General features: G+C 42.9%; 1 protein-coding gene across 4 annotated transcripts in view; it reads right to left on the minus strand.

Annotated features, from left to right (window-relative positions):
* PPP2R2C (protein phosphatase 2 regulatory subunit Bgamma) overlaps window positions 1-25025 on the minus strand; it is a 1229805-nt gene that overhangs the window by 202729 nt on the left and 1002051 nt on the right. For all 4 annotated transcript variants that reach the window (XM_069631987.1, XM_069631986.1, XM_069631988.1 and 1 more), the window contains one exon: window positions 21482-21647. In XM_069631987.1, coding sequence (XP_069488088.1) covers window positions 21482-21647 — 166 coding nt within the window. The remainder of the gene's footprint in view (window positions 1-21481; window positions 21648-25025) is intronic.

Genomic DNA, 25025 nt, shown 5'->3' on the forward strand with positions numbered 1-25025 from the left:
GGAACTAGTCACATGTTCTGAGTTTAGTCAAATTACTTTTTCTATTTTTTGAAAGTTATTGAAATACTTATCCGCATGTGAATAACGTGTATAGTTCCAAGAACCAAAACGGACCTTGCATTGAACCTTTTATGTGTCATTTAATGTTTTAACACATTGGTATTCATAGAGAATTGTTGATCTTTACTTTTCAGAACTTTCCATAATGCCTGCCTGTTCCATTGGCGGTTGCCCTTCGAAGACCCATAACAAATCTGAAGGTACTATAATGCATGTTTTCCCTAAGACAATAGATCAGATAAGAGAATGGGTCCGATATTGCGGATATCCAGCCTCTGAGATAGAAAGTAGAGTCCTAGAAGTCTTTGCGGACAAGAGGGGTGATCGATACCGCATCTGCAGCAGGCACTTTAGCCCAGACATGTACTCCACATCATTGCTAATAAAGAAGAAAACACCGCGAGCGAGGCGAAAATTGCTCTCAACCGCTATTCCCACTCTATTCGTCCACATCCCTCCACTGGTGAGTCAAGTTTACGTATTTATCTCTCGGCATTGCGGTAGTGTGTAGCATTAGCTAACAATAATTTCCCCATTTATGTATCCACTCAATATGAAGGCGGAAGATTCTCCATCCGTGTCGTTATTGCAGTCATCAGCTACTTCAAGCGCCTATCGGGTAATCTTACTTAGCTATTCTGACACTGACTTGTTTTAGGCATGTAAATCAATAGTTTTAATTGATCGTGTAATTATTTTACCTAATGGTACACCACAGTACTCGTCCTCTAGTCTTTGTTTTCAGTTATAATTATTGTTATCCAAAATAATGCAAGTACTGTCTTTCAGGGAGATGCTGAGGAGTCCAACGCATTGACGACAACCGTAGATGTCACTCAGATGCTCGAGGTACGTTTCCGGACAGTTCCATCGATGGAGATCATCAGATCTTGCATTCTTGTAGCGTGATTGTTACACACAATGTTTCTTTCGTTTTTAGCCATTGATATGTCCTTCTGTCCTCGCCCTCCGATGCGTCTTCTTTTTTCAATATTGTGTTCATTACTAATGAAAGTCCTATGTTTCAGGGAGTCGATGGAGCATTAGTCCAAGAAGAAGGGGGAGCGTGCAGTTACGGGTCGGCGCAACAGCTTGCAGAAGTGTGCACCGCAGTTACAGCATCCCTTGATGTTCTTATGCATTTCGAGGTATGGATACTGACAGATCAATCATGCGAGATCAAATGACGTGATTACATCCGCTATACTTCCTTCTTTATTAACGCTAGTACTATGTTTCAGGGAGATGACGGAGCTTCTTCAACAAGAACATCACCCCTAGTAGTTGATGCAGATCTCTGGGTGGTGACACTTCCAACGATGGAGCAAATCGAATCATATTTAGATATCCATTATTTATTTTAGACAACTGATCATTTGTGCAGGTCTATTTAGATGAGCCGTTGACGCCGGCAGAAAGTTTATGTTCTTTTAAACAAAATAGAAAACCATACTAATGCAATTACTGTGTTTCAGGGAGTTGCTGAAGCGTCATCTTCAATAATATCATCAATGGAAGTCTATGCGGAGCCCGAGGTATGGATCTTGACAGTTCAATCTAACTAGATCAACAATGCGTGAACTATTGTCGTTTGAATGTTCTACACAATGCGTTCATTCGTGTTTTGCTATTGAGATGTACGTATGGGTATTGGTCCCCAAGTACATTTTGTGTTTTCAATATTATTATACATACTAATGAAAGTTCTATGTTTCAGGGAGTCGATGGAGCCTCAGTGAGTGATGGATGTGCTTATCATGAAAATATAGTCGTTGCAGCGCGAGAGGAAGTGGAGACATGCACACACGAGTCGGAGCAACAGCGTCCAGATGTTGAAGTTCGAGGAAAGAAAGTTTCAAAGAAAAGAAAGCAAAAGAAGGTTAGTGTCCTGTTCACTATATTATGTTGTCTTTCACTGTCAATAGTTCAATACTGTAAGTTTTGTTTAAACTGAACATCCCTTTTCTAATCTGTCCTCTAGTTGCGAGTGGGTGTAAGAACTAGATCTACACAGACAGTGAAGCGAACGAGAGATGTTGCTTGTCAAACCTTTTGGCAGGGACTTGAGACTGGAGATGCATCGTGCCAATGGGAAGAATATGAAGTGATTGACAACGGAGCTATACCACCACCAGCCATTGATAGGGAATGTCCTCCTGGTAGTTTGGATGCAGTCGTAGATCAATTCACAGAATCCACACCCGCAAAAAATAAGAGCGCGCGAAAGTTGAAGACATTGTTTTTTTCTCCCATCTCCGGACAAGGAACAGATGTTGCAATGGAAGAGAATGAAGTGGACGACAATGAAACACCATCAATATCACTCAGCATAGCGGAAGACGATATCAGAGATTGTACCTTTCATGCGAGTGACATGTCCTCAACGTTACAGGCCGAACCAGCTGGGATGCAGAGTGACAGTATAAGGAAAGAGGCCAAATTCATTGTATTCGATAGCTGTTTGATGGATATTATTATGATGATGAAATGTGGGCATTGGGTTGGTGGGGAAGTATGTGGGGAGCCATTGATTAATGTGACTCGTGCAATTCGAGGCACTAACCTTAAAATACATGCCACCTGTACACAATATCATCCGTTCGCATGGTCTGCACAACCCATGCTGGGGCAACTGCCAGCAGGCAATCTACTTTGTGCAGCGGCCGCACTTTTTAGTGGTTCAAGTTTTAAAAAGTTACAGTATTTCTTTCAGTTTGTGGGAATCCATTTCATTGCGAAAAGTCAGTTCTACAAATACCAAACCGATTTCCAGCCATCAGCGAAGCTTGGAGAATGGAAAAAATGTCAATGGAAAGTACATTCGCGGGCAAACGCTTCAGGCTAGCCGGTGATGGACAGTGCGACAGCCCAGGATTTTCGGCCAAGTACTGCACCTACCACTTTCAGGACATGGAAAGTAAGAAAATTGTGAGTTCGGTGGTCGTGCAGGTGTCACAAAGTACATCCTCAGTGGCCATGGAGAAAGTTGGCTTTGTAGCATCATTGCAAGAACTACAATCGCGGGGAATGGTGATCGACCTGATAGCCACGGACAGACACGTTTCAATTGCCAAGACAATGAGAGAAGAGTACAAAAATATAAATCACCAATTTGACGTATGGCATCTTGCAAAAACAATCAATAAAAAATTGTCGGCTGCAGGAAAAAAAAAAGATATGCAAGGTATTTCACAGTGGTCCAAGTCAATCAGCAACCATCTTTGGTGGAGCTCAAAAACATGTGAAGGGTCGTTGGAAATTCTACTGGAAAAATGGCGGTCAGTAATGTTGCACTGTAGCAACGTACATCGATGGTCGACAAATGAGCATTTCCACAAATGTGAACATGGCCATTTGTCCACAGAGGAGGCACGGAAGAAGAAGTGGTTGATTCCTTCATCACCCACTCACAAGGCCATTGAAAAGATTGTATTTGATAAAACTATAACAAGAGATTTGAGGGGACTCACGGAATTCTGCCACACAGGAGATTTGGAGGTGTTCCACAATATGTGCCTAAAGTACAGGCCCAAAAGATTGCATTTTGGCATGGAAGGCATGATAAATCGGACTCTTCTAGCGGTCTTGGCACATAACCATAATGTTGGCCGTCAACAAAGTAGGACGACCGGAACTTTAGGGACGCTTCGCTACAATAAGGCCTTCACTAAAAGAAGTAAACAATGGGTGATCAAACCAGTGTTTGAGGATATGCAATATGAGTTTATTGAGAGACTTATCGTAGATGTCCTCGATAGGCACATACATGGAGTGGTGAACGAACCTATGCAGGGGACAACTGCATTGCCACCCAACATTGCCTCTGTTCCATGTCCACCTAAAGCAGAGCTCATTGAGAAATACACATCACGGTTTAAATGATTGTAATTTGATTGTCTGTTCTCTCGAGTCTCCTCATGTTGCAGGCCCATTGCAATTAAACCAAACAGTAATATAAATCATTTTTACAAAAATTATAGAATGTTTCCGTATTACAAACACATGGCCGACCCATAGGGACAATAAAAAAAAAGGCACGCAGACAAGATGCCCTTACACTAACTGCAGCTAACTAGAAATGTGTGCTCGCTCAAAGTGAAGATCAGCTGCTTTGATGTTTTGCTCGGGTGGCGGAACGGCCCACGACCCAATATAAGGTTCTATTGTGATTTGACCTTGACAGGCCGGGACCATCCTGAAAGACTAAGAAAAGATAATGAATAAAATTTCAGAAACGAAACGATGAGCCACGTTCATTAGAAGAAGTAACGTCGGCAAAGAAGGAGTGGTGTTTCGGGTCTGCCCTACACAGAGACACAATGGAAAATGCAAATATAATGTAAGTAACTTTTGATGAGTTTATACCGCAATTTCATTACTATACAGTGGCTTTAAAGACGGGTTCAGTTGTACTTGTTCGTTCTATGTGGCATATTGTTTTCTACCGCGCACTATCTTGAGGAGAAACATCTGCTTTTACTGAAGCACCTCAAAACCTTCCTCTTTGCTTCTGCTTTCTCTCTCCCTCTCCCCTGCTACAACTGGTCCACTGTCTGCGACCTCGGTCCTGGGCCCTTCCACTCTCCACCTGCACTGCCTCCCTGTCAACCCCTGCACTGGGGGACTGTCTCAGTATCCTACAGCCCCCCCTTCCCAGCACTTGTTCTGCACTTACCTTGCACTTGCCACTAGCTGGCCCTATTTATTTATTATTTTATGCTACTTACCTTGTACTCCACTCCCCCCCCCCTCCATGCCTCACCACGCCTTTAAACACTTGTGTACACCCAGTAGCGCTGTCCTCGCTATGAAATGAATAATTTTAATAAGGATCTGATGGTGAGACTAATTTCATTTTTTATGTTTTTAGGTACATCATTCACTACTGTCTGTGTCACGAGTACCAGACACCGGCGGACGGCTTCTACAGCCGCCAGTTGCTTCTCCGCGTGAACAACGTTACCACCCTGACCATTTTATGGGACGATCGCCAAGTACAAGTATGCCCTTACGCGGTACTAACGGTTAGATGCAACATACCTACCGTTGTGGTGGCCTAGTGCCTCGTTGTTGGAACAGCCATGCGATTATCAGTGCGACCGAAGAGCTTATTTTTATCGTAAACCAACACCCTGTGTACTGCACACGAACATCGCTTCCCTCAAGACGAACTAATTTGGATCGAGAGCAAAGAAAAATGCAAATCGCTGAATATTCTCTAAACATTTGATGTCCAATAAACGTACTTTGCAAAATGTACAATCTTGCCGTTTGCTTTTAAACCACGGTTTCACATTCCGAATTGTGGTGCTGTATTGTGAGATGCTCTAAGACCCTGTGTACAGCAAAGGACCATCGCGTTCCTCAATACGAACTTTTTGGAACATGAGCAAATAAAAATGCAAATCGCTGAATATTCTCTAAACATTTGATGTCAAATAAATGTACTTTACCACATTTACAATCTTGCGGTTTGATTTCAAAGTACAGTTTCATATTCCGAATTGTGGTGCGCTGTATTGTGAGCTGATCTGTGTTGATTTCCGGGGTCTGTGTGGAGTCGCGTAGAAGACGCCTGGGCGCGTTTGCCTACGCAGCTCAGTCACGTCACGGATAGAGGCGGGGAATATGAATGTTTTGATAAAGTCTGTTTCAGGGGCGGGGGATTTGATTTAGTGCCGCAAAGGCAGGTGAGCCAGGTCGATGCGGCGGAATGATAGGATTATCACAAAATGGAGGCTGATTTCGAGTGCGATAATGGGCGAAAAGTCGGGTAAGGTCCATAGGAAAGTTTCCTACGATCTACCGATTTATGCTTACAAACACATGGCCGACCCGTAGGGACAATAAAAAAAAAGTCCCGGAACTATCCTTTAAGTTTTCACTGAAATGAACATATTATGTTCACATTCCACTGGTTTCAGTATTATTGAATGTACCTTTCATCATAGAAAAAGCAAGTAAAAATCATATGCCAATCATACAAAAAATAGATACATGAGTATTTGCTTCTAAAGTAAATGTATACATGACAAGGAGAAATGTACAGAAAATGAATCAATCAAAACTGTTTATACAAGTACTACGAATAAACCATCCATCTGCAAAACCAAAGAAGATTCCACCCACATCCATTTTAACATGAATTTAATTCTCTTAAGAAAACTATCTAGCTAGTTATAGTTCACTTTGTTAAACAAACGATCTAAGAAACATGCCCTGTGCTTTTGTCAACAATCTGACCTGTACTGAAAGTAAATATAAAAAGGCAGCACGGTAGTGTCTAAAGCCTAATTCCCTAAACTGACATATTAAAACATGCTTATTTAGTTTATATTAAAAGAACAAAACATTATCAAGTGCGTGATGGTCACGACACATTATAGTACTTTGTCACAGGAATATAGAGCACCTACCATAAACTCATTCCTAGTTTGAACATGATTTCTAGCATGCATCTTTAGATGAAACCATGCTGTTGTGACCTAACATATTGTCTCTTTATTGGAAATACGATTTAGATAAATCGCCTGTGTTGGGTCATTAATCCAGAGATGGTAACCTGTACTATTTGTATTTTTTCTTTATTTACACTTTTATAGCCCTTTATGCCATAGCGCTAAATTATTTAAAATGGCACAGCACGTTAACGTAAATAAAGTAACCGCAAGTAAGCAATTAAGAAAGTCTTTGAGGTGGGTTTGAAAGACAGCTTAGGAGGTGAGAGAGTGAAGGGCCAATGGGAGTGCATTCCAGAGGAGCGGGGCTAGGAGAACGAAGGAACAAAGGCGGGACTGAGCACGGGGGGGGGGCGAGGGACAGTAAGAAGGAAAGGTGACTATAAGCAGAAAGAATGAGTCAGAGAATAGAAATATACAAGAGAAGAGAGTGGGTAAGATTATGAACAGACTTAAAGACTAAGCAGGAGAAACAGAGTCACGACAGGACAGTGAAAATAACAGACGGATTGGGGAATTGTAGATAGATCTAAGAGGACTTAAATGAAAGACAGGAGAACAAAAAGAAAGAAAGAGCAGTATAAAAGACATGAGAAGATGAGAGAGCAAATTAAGAATTTAGCAGCATGAAGGAGAAAAAAGGTCTAGCTTTAGGGATATTGACAAGGTGTGCTCTGCAGTAGAAAGCAAGAGGAAATATGAGGAGTAAAGGAAAGGGAGGAATTCAGATATTCTCCAAGATTAGGAGCAGTAGACGAGATAGGTAGAGCACAGCCTGGAGGGAGAGGTGGAGGAATGGAAGGAGCAGGAAAGAAAATAAACTCGGTTTTAGAGGAATTTAGGATAAGATAGTGACCAGTCATCCATGATTAAATGGCCAGTAGACATGATGAAATGGTAGCATGTATCTTGGAAGAGAAAGAGTAAAATGTTAGAAAAGGCTGGCTGTCGTCGACATAGAAATGGTGGGATAGTCCAAAGGAAAAGATAATAGCTGCAAAGTGACAAGTATAGAGAGAAAAGAGAAGGAGATCCAGGACAGAGTCTTGTGGGCACTGTGATTGAGAGGAAAGTTTGGAGAGATAGTGCCCACCCTGGAAACACAGTATGTGTGATTAGAAAGGTAGGATTTAAACCAATTAAGAACAGAACCGGAGAAGCCGAGAGAAGAGAGAGAGGAAAGTAAAAACGAGTAATCAACAGTATCAAAAGCTGCTGGTCGATCAAGGAGAATTAAAAGTGTTTAGCGCATCGAGCAGAAAGAAGGGAGTTACAAACCGAAAGTACCAGGTTGTGAACATAACTGTTATTCCAGTTATATTGGATTTGCTATATGTTACCTTGTTGAGGTATTGTGTGTACAAGTGTGAGGGACAGAAACCTTTTGTTAGAGTGTGTCCTTTAGTTTATTTTGATAGGCAGGGAACTTCTCGTCAGGGTAGGGATAGTGAGGCATTTATCCAAACATGTGAGTTAATAAAATGGCATCTTTTGAAAAACCTTCACAAAGTTGTACCTCTCCCATTTCTGACCCCTTCACAGTGGATTGCAACACCAAGAGGAGGGGGATATCCTCTTGGGCTACAAAGAATTTGGTTATTCTTTTGAACTTTTGTTTTGGTGTAGAGAAACATGGGGAAGGGAGACATTCCCTGGGACTGTGAACACTATCCATTTGAAACCTTTTTTGGCGTTATACTTTTTTGTTGAATTTGAACATTTGTGTACTTTCCAAACCAAAGACATTACCCTTAGCACCTTAAAGTTACTTTTAGAATGAGATGGCTAAGATAGGATTTCGGACACACACACTATTGTTTTCGACATCTTCACACAGGACAGTCCCTTTGATTTTGGTTGATGTAGGAAAATACCTCCTAGATTAGGGACAAAGAACCAATGTTTGTACCACGTCTCATTCCTGGTACCTCACACAAGGTACACTACGTTGGCCTATTCTAAGGGGGACCTCACCAAAGTCAGCACTTTCTGAGTCCCTTGAATGTTTATCACTGGTGATGTAAATATAATGCTCGAAAGAAGAAGGTTGTAAACACCTTTCCTCAATACCGAGCTGATTTGGGGTTCCATAGTCAAGTTAGGATCCAATAGAATACTGATATTTCTGATGTGAAAAACTGGACTAGGGTAGAGACCCAGGCCAGATTTCGTTTTGGAAAATCTGTAGGGATTGCAGTTTACTATCACTATCTCTCTCTTCCTGGCATTCCGTTTTAGTTGTTGTTTTGTCATCCAGTGATCTACTTCAATCATATAAGAGGTTACAGCATGGTCAACATCTGTGTGTCATGGCATCATTAAATTAACAGATTCCTACAGATGCCAAAAGTTTTAACATAGGTTGTATGGGGAAATTAAACAATTGGGGTGATGAAGCAGATGCTTGCGGTACCCTGCATGATAAGGATTGAAATTGCTGCTGGAGGGGGTACATTGCAGCGGCAAACATGGTTGTTGAGAAATTACTAAAGGTTAACTCAGCTCATAATTAATGACTTGGTAACCTTAGAAATTGGTGCCAATGTCCTCTGGATAAACTATATCAAATACAGTCTATCTAAAGTGGGATATAGCAATTTCTACACTAGCAGAGATAACCTAACTGCAGAGCTTTGCCACTCTGTTCTGCTGCCATCCGGAGAGCCTGGTAGCCTTTGCTCGGCTCATCACTGCCCCTGCTCTGCTTGGAGCCATGCTTCATCCATCTAGGCCCCTCCCTCCTGAGCCCAGAAGCCATACGAACTCCCACTGGAGCAAAGTCTGGACAAGTCGCTGCACTGCTATCTGCAGTTGTCCGTGGATGGGAGCTGCACTGCATCTCTTCCTTCCTGCTAAACTTTGCCCTTAACAGCTACTATGGAGCTCGCTCCTCATACTTGGCATAGCCCGTCCTCCATGATTTTTCTATCCCTTTGACTGCTTTCTCTGTACTTCTGCTCCATTTGGCACCTATACCATTTCAGCTGAGTGGTTGATACATTACTTATATCTTGGCACTTGTAAACTCCTTATTTTCTGGAATTCCTTGATTCTGATCTTCCTTGCCATTTTTCTTGCCATAACTTCATCCATTCCCCACATTATTCATTTCACTCTCCTCCTCTGCATCTATCCTCTCGAAACTAATCTAATCTTGTTTTTCCTCCTGGTCTACACTGCCAGGAAACAGTCATGAACACTTTGGTTCCACAGTCTTGAATTTCAACATCTTATCACATGACGATCACTTTCTGCTCATTAGTACCCGGCGAGGCGGGTGTGGTGGCCTCTCAACCAATGGGGAGGCTCAGAACGCAGGCGTTACCACACGATTTGTAAGAGGATTCAATTCAGCACTACAGCCAAGTCAACGCCTAGTCTAGAATACTGAATGAAAACCCTTATTGATATATCTTTATGTCCAGTTCATGCGTTCTGGATGACTACCCCTATATAAAACCCCTCCCTTGGAATCCTCCAGACCCCACTAAGCCAAGAAGTAGTTCTGTTTTGCAAGTTGAAAGGTTTAATTGATAGTTTCAACAATAGGTATATATATCACACTTTAGAATAAATTAATAATTGAATAGCACACTTAATCTGATATGATAAAGATTAACAACGGAGAATCTGGCACTAGCACACTTCTTGATAATCACTAAGGAGTTGACATGAAATGGATAAGATAGCAACAATACTTTTATGGTTTCAAATGGATGCAATGTGGAATGAAATGCAGTAAAGAAAATAACTTGATAGGATTTCAGCAGAGACAATGTAATCACTTTCTTGTACAATTCACCTCCCCTTTTATGCAATGCAAGGAAATGGAAGGAAGGCACACAATTCTCAGAAATGCAATTCAAATGTAATTCAGTTCACCCAGCAACTTAGACTACAGAAGTTGAAAACACAGGCCCAAAAATGCTTTTATAGGTGCTGGCAATGAGGTGAAAAATATGCTAAAATACTTTTAATTCCCTCTAGAGGTTTAGGGTGAGTGGTATCTAGTTAATATTAGTCCAGGCTCACTTTAGCAAGGATCTAGGGTGTAACTAGCAGGTTAAACGAATTTTTGGCAACTGAAAGGCAAGCAGCAGCAGATTTTTACACGTGAAGAAATTTGCAAATCGCGGTAAAATGTCAAATTGCGGCTAAATTTGCGAATGCGCCGAGCGTGATTACAGAGGAACTACAAGGACTATCACTATCGTTTCGGGGTCCTAGGAAAGCCTAGGATCTCAGCTTCCAGATGAAAGTTACTGCACGTCTCTAGCACAAACGGTCACGGAGATATCAGCGATTAAATAAAGGTCGTTTTTCAGATTTGAAATTTTAAAGTTCAAAAGACAAGTGCAGCTTGCAACTAGAAAATGACAGGTGACAGTCAGGAGACAGTTCTACTTAGGTTAAAATAGGATTGAATTATATTATTTTAACTAAGAGATTGGTTCTGCACAGTTTTGCTATGTACTCACAATATATTTAGAAATATGCCTTGCCACGGATCTGGTCAGGTTTTGGACTGGACTCTGGTCTCTGCACTTCACAGTGATCTGGGTCAGCTCTCTCTGGTTCTGCTAACAGCGGTCTAGGTCAGCTCTCTGAAGGTGGATAGATTGAAGTCTCTATGTTAGCTCTCTGGAGGTTGATGGAGGTAAAGTATGGATTTTCCCGGCAGAGCTTCCAGCTGCAAATGGATTTGAAGGCCCCTATCTGTCCTGTCTGTCTGCTTTTATGTGTTTTCAAAATGGGTGTGTGTGCAGCATCACTAGACCCTATCCCTCTCCACTTATCATTGGCCAAGCTTTCATTTCTCCCCTGATTGGGGGAGCTAAGTTGTGTCAGAGTGATGTCATTTTACAGCCTGCAGAAAGTCCACTCCTCCTGTCAACTTGCACACAAATCTAGATTTGAACCAAATACATATTTGCAGAGGTACATATTGTTTTAAAATCATCTGCACCCCTCACATATCACAGGAGGTATCTCCTGTTCAAACTCTGCTCTTCCTGGGAGCTTGCATTCAGAAATGGCAATATTTTGCACTTTTTAACTGGTTTGCAATACCGGACATTACCCCAAATTTACACACATGTGCGCAAGGAGTATGGACATACGTTGATGAAGTGTCAGATTTTTCACATGCACACATTTTGAGTAATATCCTCTTTTCCGCTAAAACTCCCCTGAACATGCCACCGGTTCTAAAAACCTCTTAAAATGTGGGCAGAAAAATCACAAGAATTATGGTATCATTTATAAAGTTTTCACATGTCCGCTCTATGAGTTATTCATCTTTGTAGAGTTATGTTCTGGCCCCAAAGGGGTGTGGTTTTCCTCCAGCACAAGGTTGAATTTCTGGTTTTTCCAGTTCTGCCAAGCCAGCTTGCTTCTCACAGGCAGTGCCCCTCCCCTTTGCTTCAGGAGGAAGCTACTTTTACGACATCTGCAATAAACCATCTGCCTGGGTCAGGACAGGGCTTTGTTCAGAGCTCCTGTATTCTGTGGGGCTCCCCTTAATTCAATTATCAGAGAGATGGCATATCCTTAGGCAGATAGGCCTGGGAACACAGCTGTGACTCAAGTTTCACTCCTGATGGGGGTAGTTGCCAGGCAGATTTCAGTTCCTTAAGCTAGGTTTCAGATAAAATGTCACTTTTTGTTACCCAGTTTAAGTCAAGACATTTTTTTACATATGCAGCTAGAATGCTGATTCTAAGTTTAAAACGATGACATTTAAACAATTGCAACCTATGTGACACTCAAAGTAGGTCACTCATTTCTTTTAAACATTTAAATTTTTAGTGTCTTTCAGTCCAAATTTACTTAAACTGCTGAAATCCACAGCTCAGCCAGTCTTGTTATAAACCTTCAAGTCACTTCAGAATATAACTTTACATTGTATCCACCTCTCAGTAAGTCTTTCTTTGGCATGTTTTGGGTTCATTTATTCAGTTTTACACAAAAAAAATAAAATCTGGTGTTGTTTTAAAACGCCGGCTTTTGGATAGTGGTGAGTACTGGTACTGCACCCCTTTTTGGGATTTAAGAAAAAAAAATGAATTCCCAACAGTTATGGGTTTGCTTTTGGCAATCAGCATTGCCACTCCCAATGGTTTCAGACTGCTGTGTGGGTAGTCCAATGGTGGTTTTAGGCAGTGTCCTCCTGTGCCCATAACATCGGCAAAAATGAGCGGCAGCCTATTCTTCATGCATTTCCCTGTGCATTTTCTGGGAAGCTCTGGCCATCATGATGTTTTCATGTCAGTACTGCACAGTTTTGTGGTAGGGCTCGGATGCATGGGTAAATACATCCCACAGGTACTCCCGCTGCCCTTATCCTCCTCACGGCTGGCGGCCGCCACCTACCCTCGCTGGTGAATCAGTTAAGTCTTTCTCCCACCTCCCCCCTCTCCCCCATCCACAGACTTCCCTCCCTGCACTCTCACCCCCACTTACCTTCCTTTCTGTCCATTTCGAGAGCGGATGCGCTGGGGACAATTCTGTCCCCAGCGTGTCGACCCCAGATCTGCGACACGCCGTCATGGAAAGGAAGAAGGGACTAAACGTGGTCCCTTCTTACCTTCTTCCTTTCCATGGTTTTTTTTTGTTTACTTTGTTCCTATGTTTTGAATGGTCACCATTGAAAGGGAGAATCTCCCTTTCCATGGTGGTCATTTTGTATGCGTACTTTTTTTCACTTTGTTTTTCCTTTCCCGGCTGTTATTTTTTGACATTTTGTTTTCGGTTCCGAAAACACCAGAGCGTTTCAGAACAGAAAGAAAAATGCCTTTAGTACACACCAGGTGCTATTATCAGCAATATACCTACACATGATAGCATCAGTGTGGTGAAGATCTAATAATGGGTCTGTTCAGATGGGGGGTTGTAACACCTAGGCGGCCACCTTCAATAATTAGGAAATAAGCCCAGAGCCTGCGGGCCATTACCGCATAAAGTAATGCCCCCGGGGCTCATAGTTACAGGCGTGAGTGTAGATTTGATATCTTTGATACATCCACGAAGAGGCACCTTCTTGTCATGGACTATTTTATTGTAAATATGTCGATAAGCGAATTACCTCTCATTTCTATGGATTAGATTCTTAGTCACACAATCCGCACACTTTTAGTGAGTTGTTTTAGTGAGCACTATTATATTTATTAATAATACCTTTTGACCACATTTTGTTAGAGGACAACACCACAAGGTCCCAAAGGGATGGCAAGTGGGTCAAATAAAAGGGATGGGAAATGGAGGAGTAAACAAGCATGGTAACTAGCTTGGGTCTGATTTATAACCAAAGATTGTATGTCCAATAACAGTGATTGGGATATATAGTTGTAATCGATTGTGGAAGAATGACTTGCCCTATACCAAGGAGGTCTGCCTGGGATATCACACCCGTGTTCTACCATTTAATTTGTGCATATGCCACTCAGACATAATCATATTCCAATAATATGCTCTCAACTCATCCATCCTTACGATATGATATAAGCCATTTTTAACGTGCCAGTACACAAGTGTTTCTAGGAGCGAAACTAATAGAGTTGTACTAATAGAGTTAGATACCATCTGATTTGAGACAATTTATATCCCCCATTATTGTTATTGGTGCATCACTATAATTAAGATGACAGTTTTGTAGGAGATATTTTAGTGCTGCAAAAAGTAAAGCTAGAACAGTTCTCTTAGGGTCCCAATAAATGTTGATTAGCAGCATATGAGCCATGGGTGAAGTAGCCTCCTTCCATGATAACATAACTGCTAATAAACTATCAAATGTGGGTCCCTCTTTGTGATATTGATGGAGAGAAGGTGGTTTTTACACCTATCAATAAACCACTTGAGGGACGGCCTAATGCACCTTTATACGCCTTTTCCCCCAAAAAACTAACAAATCCATCAATCACAGGAACATTTCTTAAGCATACCTCCTGGAGGGCAAATACATCACATTTTGTTACATCACATGTTTTAAAATTAGAATAAACAACTGGAATAGCCTCTGGTGTTGCAAGACAATAGATAACATACAGTTTAGTTAAAGATTTGTTGATCATCTCGAATTCTTTGCATTGGCCAATGAGGCTGCTAACCATGACCAATCACCATTCGAAAATGGCACCACCAAACTAGGGGCCAAATAGGACACCACTCTTTAACCATCATGAGATATTTTGCACTTTATGTCCCCCATTAAAAGCGGGGGGGCATTGAAAGAGGAAGGGGGACCCTGAGTTGCCATCAACTATTTGGAGAGAGGAATTATTTCAAAACCCATTTTCAGCAGTACTTCACCCCTCATGAATCAAATTTAGAATTAATGTAGATTTAAGATGCAATGCAACTAAATCCAATCTGTTTTCTTCCAAGAACTCGTCCGAAGACTCAATTGAACTTAGTGCTGGAATAGATCGTAATATGGAGAGAATAGCCGATCTATTCAATATAATAACAGTAGCATCCTTAGGTATTCCCTCCAATATGAGCACCAGAGAAGTTGATGCAGATAAGATGGTATAATCTAAGTGGAAGAAGAAAAAGTGGTAAGAGGAGGAGGATTTTATGAAAGATCACCATGCAAGGGACCACCCTGTGGTGGCGCTGAGTTAGTCATACTTCCCACTGCCCATCGAATACGCCAAGCCTCAAGCGGAGGAGAAGGCTTTTGATGGTAGCATCTGCTCAGATGATGACAGGTCATTTATAAAAAATATGGTCGAGACTCTCCAAGGGATCCTCACTGTATTGGGAAGCCTCCATCACTGGCCACGAAGCCGACTTCAATGCTGCAGATACAGAAATGGAAGCTGCGGTAGGTAGATCTGATAAAATGATTATAGTGCCAGCATGTGATTGCGAAACAAGACCTTCTTTGGAAGATTTACCCATTTTAGATTTTGCTTGCTAGATTTAAAGCACAGAGAAACTTCCTTGAGTGTCTGCATTTATGGGCACAAGTTATGTTAGGTTAATACATTTATAATGCTTGCACGCCGGCCCGGAGGCATAGAGGCACAGTTTCCTGACATGTATTAATTAACACTTGGGCATTGTAAGAAGATTCTTGTCATTTGACCTGAGAGCTCTACGTATATGTTTACTTTCTAATATTTCACTCAGATGAGTCAGACTAATTCCCAAAAGACATTTATGTGTGATTGTTATCAGGCAAAACTGTATTCTTTCCTCTATTGGCAGCCAGTGCAGCCTTTTTCAGGCGTCAGTCACATGATCTCTTCTCTTTAGTCCATCTATGATTCTTATAGCACTGTTTTGGATGACTTGAAGTTTAGCGCAGTCCCCTTTACTGATCCCAGCAAGGAGGCTGCTGCAATAATCAATTTTAAGGTTGATTATCGCACTAGCTATGATTTTGTAGTTCTTTTTAGAGAGAAGAGGTTGAATTTGAGCAAGAGGTTTCAAGTGATATGTCGCTGTTATTAAGTTACATTAAGTTATTAAGTTGTTAAAATGTGATCTCATGTACAATGTTTGGTCTAAATAGACGCCCAAAGTCTTGACTTTCTTGTGGACCTTGATCTTACAATCAGCGATCTGTATATGTTGATATTCTACACTCAGTCTTTGCATTTTAATGTTTGTTCCGATGATCATTAGTTCTGTTTTGTCATCGTTTAGAGCAAGACCATTCAGGCCTGGATAGTGCTATATATCATATTAATTGTCCCAACATCCTTCTCATAGTTGCCAGACAATGGGATCATGCACAGCGTGTTGTGTGCACGATGTGTGAAAAGCACACCTTTCTCTTCTAGTATCTGAAAGAGCGGTGCTGTAAAGATATTGTTGAAATAGGGCAATAAACATGCCCCTTCCGGTACACCGTAATGCATTTCCATGGGGGTTGAATCAGCATTTTTAATTCATCGTTAAAAGTTTTTCTAAAAATCACTCAACCCAATCTGCCGCTTCCTTAGAAAACGCCACCACTGTATGCAATCTTTCAATTAGTATATGATGTTCTGCTCGAAAGCGGCAGATAGGTCCAATAACATGAGGAATACTTGCCGACCTATAACCTTCTGTTGCAAAATTCAGGATTTGAGACCTAATACTGCTGTTTCCATTACAAACCCTGGTCTAAAGCTGGATTACGATTTGTTCAACATTTGATTATTAACCTGATGTTCTGAAACTTGTTCATAAGCAATTCTTTCTAAACGTCTAAGGAATGGGGTGTTCGGAATCGGTCGATAATTCAGGGGAATGAAAGGATCCAACCCTGTTTTTTTAAGCAGAAGAGTGACCCAGACATCTTTCTCTAAAAGATAGATTTCCAAACTTAGAAATGGGTGCTAGCAACAAAGGGAGACAAGCTTTTATTGTCAAAGCTGGACATGGGTCGCCCTTACAGTTTGTGGGTTTAAGTTTTGTTGTAAGATCATAGATCTCACTCGCCATTAAAGTTTTAAAAAGAAAAGGCAGATGTGAGGTTTCCCTTTTGGGAAGACTCATTCCTGTCCTTGTCTCTTCCATGTTCATCATCTGGGCCTTGGTCATTATCTGTTTAATACCATCCAATTTGTACAGCATGGCCTCTCGAATTGTTGAACACCATACATCATCTTCTATCGGCCCTTTCGTATCTTTAGGGCATGGTTTTGCACCATTAGTTTGACATTGTCTGTTGAGGACATGGTGAAACCAAGGGAATGTTATCCTCTCTTTCCATACCAGAGGTGGGGGGCAAGGGTGAGGGGCTCACATTTTGAGCCAAAGATACAGGAGAATTGCAAGGATTGGCCGAATTGGCCGCTGATAAAGAAGCCACAGTTAGAGTTGGAAACACCACCAGTTCTTATTGTCACCCACACAATTATTAGCAACCCTTCACATGTGGTGCTTTTGTTTTCTTACAGTTGTGTTAATTGAAGAGTTCGAACAATCAATTCATTTCAACTTTGTCTATTGCACATGAGCAATATAATCGCCACAGAAAGGTGAGAATGCTACAGGGGTTGTGCCCCAGTGAAGGCACAAACTATTTATAACACAGAAAGCATTACAGGACGAATTGATTGGAGCAGAATGGAGCAGAATGTTCTTGTCTACAACAAACAGACAATAGCCTCAGAGCCTCAAAAGCCTGCCATTAAATATCCTTACATGTGCTAATTACGTTTGTTTGGTGAACCATTGGAAGTGATTTCTTTAGCTCAGGCAACCTTGTAAGGCTCCTCTCGAAGGGGGGGCCCGGCGCAAGTGTCCCCTTTTGCCCTCAATCAAGACGCCTCTGGGTCTGAGGATTTATCCGGCTTTCACTGCCACTGTGGTTCAGGGTTGAAAAACCGCATGGAATGCTAGGTGCCCGCATCGTTGCAAAAGTCTTTTGCCAGCGCCGCCCTTAACGGGAACACCCACCAAGCCCTGCTCTTGTCAAGAGGGGGAGGGTGCGTCTGATCTGGTCTTCCCCTGCCATTAAGAAGGGCTGGAAGCCATGTCATAGGGGGGTGACGGGAGGGGAGGCAGGGCCAAAGTGCAGCCTATATAAGGCGAAGAGGGCTAGGGGGTGCCCTCTTTGGTCCTGCTCCCCATACTAATACAGGGTAAGTATGCAAGGGGGGTGGGGAGCACCACTCCTCATGCAGCGTTTCCTTGGCGGCATGCCACAGCAGGCTAGGCCCGGTGGGCCCAGCCTACTCCTTCTGACATGGCCCGCTTTCCCTACCCCTGCCTGGCGCGATGAACCTGATGGCTCTCTCCGACGCTCCCTCTCACTGTGTAACTGGCAGTTCCCCTGCTCCCCCCTTTTGCTTGTGGTCTCCCCCAACTAGTTTGATGAGCGCATCTCCCCGACCCCATCTCGGCGAGGCCTGCACTTCTCCTGTTCATCTCATGCCTTTATGCGGAGCATCAAACTTCCCTTGTGTACTGGCTCTTTGTTGGCGAATTAGATGGAGACAAGTTTGGTGTGCATTATTGCTTAACTTGCCTTCTGTTGTGTTACGTTGTACATGAGGCAACCAGCCACCTCACCGTGTATGGCTATATGTTGGGAGCGGGTATCCAGCTAGTACATTTATTGTTCGCCTTGTTTAATGACCCCCAGCAGTCATCGTTCTTTTCTGGGTGTCACCTGTCGGAGTTAGCCAGTGCCCCCCCTGAATATCATGGTTAATGGGGTGTCACTTCCAGATTAGTATTATGGCTTTGAGCTCTGGCTCTGGGTTGGTGTGACTTGCCATGTAGCAAGGACCTATGAACACACAAACAATTATTTCCAAAAATGGCACAGAGCTTGGGATGACTAATTTCTAGTGCTTATGTTTTCAATTTGGGTGGATGGGTTCAATATGCGGCTCTGGAGATGCAAGAAAAAGGCACAGGCTTTCGAGGGTACCTTATTTAGTTCTAAGGACATGACTTGTACCCGTAATGCACCAGTGCATAATGTTTATGAAAGGCTGGGAGAACTAGGGTGACGCCACTGAAGTTAACAGTAAGCAAAAGGGTGGCCGATTCAAGGTCTTGGTTGCAAGCTAGAAGATGTAGCCGGTTCCTCGAACCATTTGCAATAATAATGATGTTTCTTTATTTTTTTATTTTTTTATTGTATATGGTTACAAAAATATAACCTTTCACAAATCTCAAGTCAAATACATATTTTAAAAAGAACAGAACATTTAAACAATTAACAAACAAAGCATTCGCATCCAAGCCAGTCAAACAAAAGTTAAACAAAATGTAAAAGAATTTTAAAATCTATCTTGCAGTCCTCAAGCATCTTGACAACAGAGCGATCGTCTTTTGATGGGAGTGACCATCAATCAGGCTTTCCCAGAAATGGTCATGTCCCCAGTATGTCACATCAGACATAAATCTACTGAGAAATTGATGCCTAGAGTGTCTTGTGCCCTCACACTCCATCATCATTTATATAGCGCCTATGCCTAAGCACCTTACATGGAACATATGTGCATACAATGTCACCCGACCGGGTTTGGTGCAGGTCGGTCGACCTGTCAGTTGGCCTTTGCTGAGTATCAGGCCTGCAAATCGCACATGAATCGCTGCAGCGAGCTATCGACCCGCTGAGCTATCTTACCGGAAACAGATCGGGATGTTGACGGCTGGCTCAAACATTCATTTAGATTACATACCTGCATGTTCGCAGTTAAAGAGGCGTAAATGGCCACTTGACAGGTCAATTTAGTGTAAGGCAAAGTATTAAGAGGACGACCAGGACACTTTATGTTGTGGAAATTATGGGAAATTATTAGTTTCCATTGCACCAGGCTTCGTAGCAGGGCAATGCAGGGTTGTATTAACTATCAGACGAAGGTGACCATGTTTGAGTATTGGGGATAAAACATTGCCTGACAGCGTTCCTAAGGCATGCCGGCTTAGAAGGGTGGGGAGTCCATGATCGAGAATCATCCAATCAGAGTGTTGCAGGTCCACGGCAGCCTGGGAGCCCAGTGTCGGCGAAAGGAAGTGTGGTGGCCATCTTGGAGAGATTGAATGGGCCTCCAGAGCCAGTACTCCTTTGAGGGCAGTTGGAGCAGGTTCTCCTGTGAGGAAGGGGGACCTGTGTTGCAATGAGGCCGACAGAGACTGCTGATCCTGGCCTTGTTTGTTAGCCTTCTGTGGGGGACGGCTTAGAAAGGTGGGGAGTCCATGATCGGGAATCACCCAATTAGGGTGTTGCAGGGCCAGGGCAACCTGGGAGCCCAGTGTCGGCAAAGGAAGTGAGGCAGCCAACTTGCAGGGGTTGAGTGGGCATCCAAACCTAGTTCTTCTTCCAGGGCCATTGGTGCAGGTCTCCCTGTGAGGAAGGGAGACCTGTGTTGCAAGGAGACCGGCAGAGACTGCGGATCCTGGCCTTGTGTGTTGGCCTTCTGTGGGGTCCGGCTTCGCCTGCCGGCTTAGGAGGGTGGGGAGTCCATGATCGGGAATCACTCAATCAGGGTGTTGCAGGCCCAGGGCAGCTTGGGAGCCCAGTGTCGGCAAAGGAAGGGTGGCGGCCATCTTGGAAGGGTCGAGGTAGAGGAGGGGTCCACCTGACAGGGACCTCCTGGATCCTGATGGGAGAGGAGGGACTAAGGAAGTTAGAACCAGCGCAGAATCCTGAGGTATAGTGGAGAAATGAATCACATGTAATATAACTCCTGGCTCGATGTTCAATAAAGCTTGCTGTGCCATTTTAAATTTCCACCCTGACAACTGGTCCTGCCTCTTTATTCAGGGTAAATGCAAGGGGGTCTTAGGGAAAGGGTGGGATAAAGGAGTGTGGTTTGGGTTGGCTGGTACGACTGGAGGGGAGACAGGTATGCGTATGATGGGGCGCAAGTGTGGGCTGTCAGCGCTAAGTGTTTTTCCTCATGAGATTAGATGTTGATACAATGAGCACCAAATGTGCCTGCTTGCCAGAGGTGAGGTTAAGCCCCTTGACGATTGCTCCCGGGGTCTCCATTGTGAACTCTCGGAGGTGGGGATCTGTGCAGGGCTTGCAAATGATGGCAACTAGGAAGAAGGACCACACCTTGCACTGTGCTACGTTGGAAACCCAGCAGGCAGTCTGGTGCACAGGCAGCCCTAAACAACATTGCCAAGCACATGCAAAGGCATTCCTGGCAGTTTGCTCTGACCCAGATAGTACCACGCACAAAACCTCAACATGGCATTTTAAATAACAGTTATAATGCTGAGCAATTTGCACCCCAGCAGTTTCACGGATTGGCCTTTATTATACACTTGCATTAGAACAGCCTAAGACTCAGCATTGGAAAAACGGGGTAACACATGTCAACGAAAAACAAAAATAATACTGCAAATGATTTTTCTTTTTTTTGTATACTGGAAATGCAAGTATTTTACTAATAATTATTCCTTGCAGGTTTGTACAAAATTAACTGATTTTGGAATATTTCCAAAAAAAAAGGAAATTCTGCTGGAAAATACAATTATTTTTAATAGCTTCCTAATCTTACCGTTCGTCGACAGAAGGGAGTGGGCTGCATTTTGCTGCGGTAACCACTTAATCTTGTTTATTTTTTCTTCTATTTCCAAACTCTTCAGATAATCAAATTCTGGCTCGTGGCTCTGGAAAGTGCTGTAAACATTATACTCTCCCTGATTACAGGGCTCATTTTTGCTCTACAAAAAAAGAGAAACAACAATGATGGATTATCTGTGCAATCTTGCGAGCGTTTTGCATATCATTAGTTGCATAAATGGGTTCTTTTCGCAAAACCCCACAGGTTGGCAACAAACGAGTCCATTTAGCTCTTTTGTGTTGCCTAGATAGCAGGCGGTTGGTTGGCAGTCTGCCTTAGCAGATTGCTGTCCTCAGAGACTTTCATAGTGACACCAAAAATGACAATACAACCCCTTGCCACCACACCCCCAAACCACCACCTCGGCACTATCTGGCCCCTACAGAGCATTCATGTCATAATTACGTGACCGCACACCATTCCGTTGTGATGGAATACTTTGACTCCGATGAAGACAAAACACGTGACATGAATGCCACAGGAACCTCTATACCACTCCTGCATTGGGACAAAACTGCCCCTACTCCCCTAGAACAAGAGTCCACAGTAATAATGGTCTCATCAGACAGATCAAACCTATGCAGAGTGGGAGCATTAGCTAACTCTGGCTTTATCTTTCTGAAGACTTCCCCTTCCCTCTCACGCCACTCTTCCCTTCAAGAAATCTCTGAGAACTGAACATTTAGCCGCAGAATTCTCTACAAACTTAGCATATAATTCCACCATGCCCAAAAATGATCTCAACTCATCCCTGTTAGAAGGAGATTTGATATTAAGGATGGCATCCACCATCATGGGCGTGTCTCCAATCAATTACTGTTAGCCTATGTCCCAAAAAAGACACTTGGTGAACTTTGAATTGACACTTCACCCTCTTTACAGCCAACCCTGCTACCTCCAACCTCTCTAAGACTTCCTTCACCCTTTTGTCATGATCTCCTTCATGCTTAGCCCCCACCAGGATGTCATCCTGGAAGCACTGAACACCCGGAACATCCTTTAATAAATAATCTATGATCTTCTGAAACACTGAGGATGCAGATGCTAAGCCAAATGGTAAACTTTTAAATTGATATGCCTCCATGGGTGTAACAAATACTGGCAGCGCCCTAGAGGATGGATGGCGTTCAACCTGGTGGTAAGCAGACAATAAGTCCAAAGTGGAATACCACAAGGCCTCTTCCATAGTTCTGAGCATCTCGTTAACTGTGGGAATTGGATGTCCATTTACTAAAATGTTACTGTTTAGATCACGCAAATCTACACACAACCTGATCCTCCCATCAGGACGTTGCGTGACCACAATAGGGGAAAGCCATGCACTGCTTTCAATAGGTTCAATGACCGCCTGATAACAAAGATGGCACAATTCTATTCTTATCTTTTCTCTAATACTCAATGGTAGATTTATCACCTTTTGCATTTTGGGTTTGGCGTCTTCAATCAAGTGAATTTTATGAGTGCATCCCCATAAACTACCAATACCTTTGCAAAACACTTGTTCCGAAACATTTGCCTAATTCCTCGCCAAACCTCTCAGATTTGTCTTTTCCCACCATTCGCACTTGTAAGTCCTTCCCAGGTTGTAATTCCATCCCTAGTTTACCCTGATGTTTCCAACCCAATAAGCAATCTCCTTTGGCAGCCACGTAAACGTTGGCATGTATATTTCTTTCGCCATAAGCAACATTGCACCACACAAAACTACATATATCAATCCTACCCCGACATATGCCTTGGGTCGAATATCCATGTTATGCAATGTGTGTTTTTTGTCACGCCAAATTTCCCTATATTTCTCCTTAAGTATAATGGCATATGGAGAACCTAAAACAACAAGAGCTTTAATGGCACACCCAGCCACGACAATCTCCACTTTGGGGGGATTATACTCCCCATCATCATCAACCTCCCAAACAATATGAATCTTACCAGACCACTCCTGTTTCTCTTCCACGACACATCTGACACCCACTTCCCATGCTGATGCACTGGCAAAATGGCCCATAATCCCACATTCCAGCATTTACCTCTCATTGCCGGATATTCGGTGGGATTAAGAGCATGCTTTTCAAACCCACATCTTGGACAATGGCCCTTATGTACACCCTGTTGGGGATTCAAAATACTCCCACTTGGTTTGTTAAACCTTTTCGGAGCACTAATCTTGGGTTCGTCCTTATACACTTCCCCTTCATCACCCCTCTCTTTCACGGCTTGAATTTTGACCATCCCATTATTAGCATTCACCTCCAACAAACACTTGCTGGTTAATTCTATACTCCTGGCTATTGCTAATGCATCCTGTAAAGGAGGGTTTTTTGCTTGCCATAGTCTTTCCTGTATTTTGGAATTAGATGTATGCATCATAAGCTGATCCCTTATGTATTCATCCTCCCTCCCCATGAATTTTCCAGATGCCAATAAAGCTCCTAGATCAGCAACACATGAGTCTACATTCTCCCCAATGCCTTGCTTCCTTGGGAAAAATGTGTATCTTTCCTAAACCACATTTTCCTGTTTGCCACATTAAGCTCCCAACTTCCTCAAGGCTTTGACAAATAACCCAATCCCGCCACCACCCGCTTCCCCATCAACACCATGAATATCAGGCAGTTTTTTTGATTACTCTGACTGCCTGCGCCCCAACACAACACATCAGAGTTGAAAACGTCTTTTCACCGGAAAATCTTTCAAAGCCTGAGGCAACAAAATAAAATGTAAACAGCTCTTTCCAGTCCTCCTATAAAATGGGTGGATCTCCAAGTGTTGCCAGAAATTTGGGGGGGAAGCTCCATATTCTGCATTATAATAAACACAAATTCTAATAAGAAATAAAAAATAAAATGGAATTGGTATACAAATTATCAAAAAATGCCAAGGTACTGCAGTCCCAGTGAGGAGAGGAACGACCTCCCACTACCCCCACTCTTTCGAAGCATAGACTCTTGTGCAGTACTTAGAATGAAGGTAGGGGTGACCTCCCACTCCCCCCACTCTTCCGTATCCTAACACTTTGTGTAGAATTACAGTCAGGAAACTGCTGATAACCACAATAGACATGGGGTGCAGGAATGTCCTCTCACTGCCCCCACTATCTCCCAGTACCACAGCCAATATCCTTGATGAAATAAAATATTTCTTCACTAAAGATCAATTCTATCTTTGGCCATGAGGTGGTGCCACCACTTCACCAAATACCACATAAAGTTTTTGATAAACGAAGTGTCCCACCTTCCTCATGGTGCACTTCCCTTAACGAAGCGGTTTCCGCAGGCAAGATCAATATTCTTCCCACATCTGCCCACACGGAGGGCCAGCGGGCTCCCGGAGAGCGTAGCCGCGTAGCAGCAACCACAAAATGGCTACTGACTTCACGGTGTGGCCAGTGCCAAAAGAGAGCTTCGGTAAAGTTGCAGCTATAAATATATTGTGGTCGCTCAGCCACTAAGCTTGCGCATGATCGTGAGATCCCGAC

Source organism: Ambystoma mexicanum, chromosome 6q (assembly GCF_040938575.1).
Source record: "Ambystoma mexicanum isolate Mex_15411 chromosome 6q, UKY_AmexF1_1, whole genome shotgun sequence".
Taxonomy (NCBI): Eukaryota; Metazoa; Chordata; class Amphibia; order Caudata; family Ambystomatidae; genus Ambystoma; species Ambystoma mexicanum.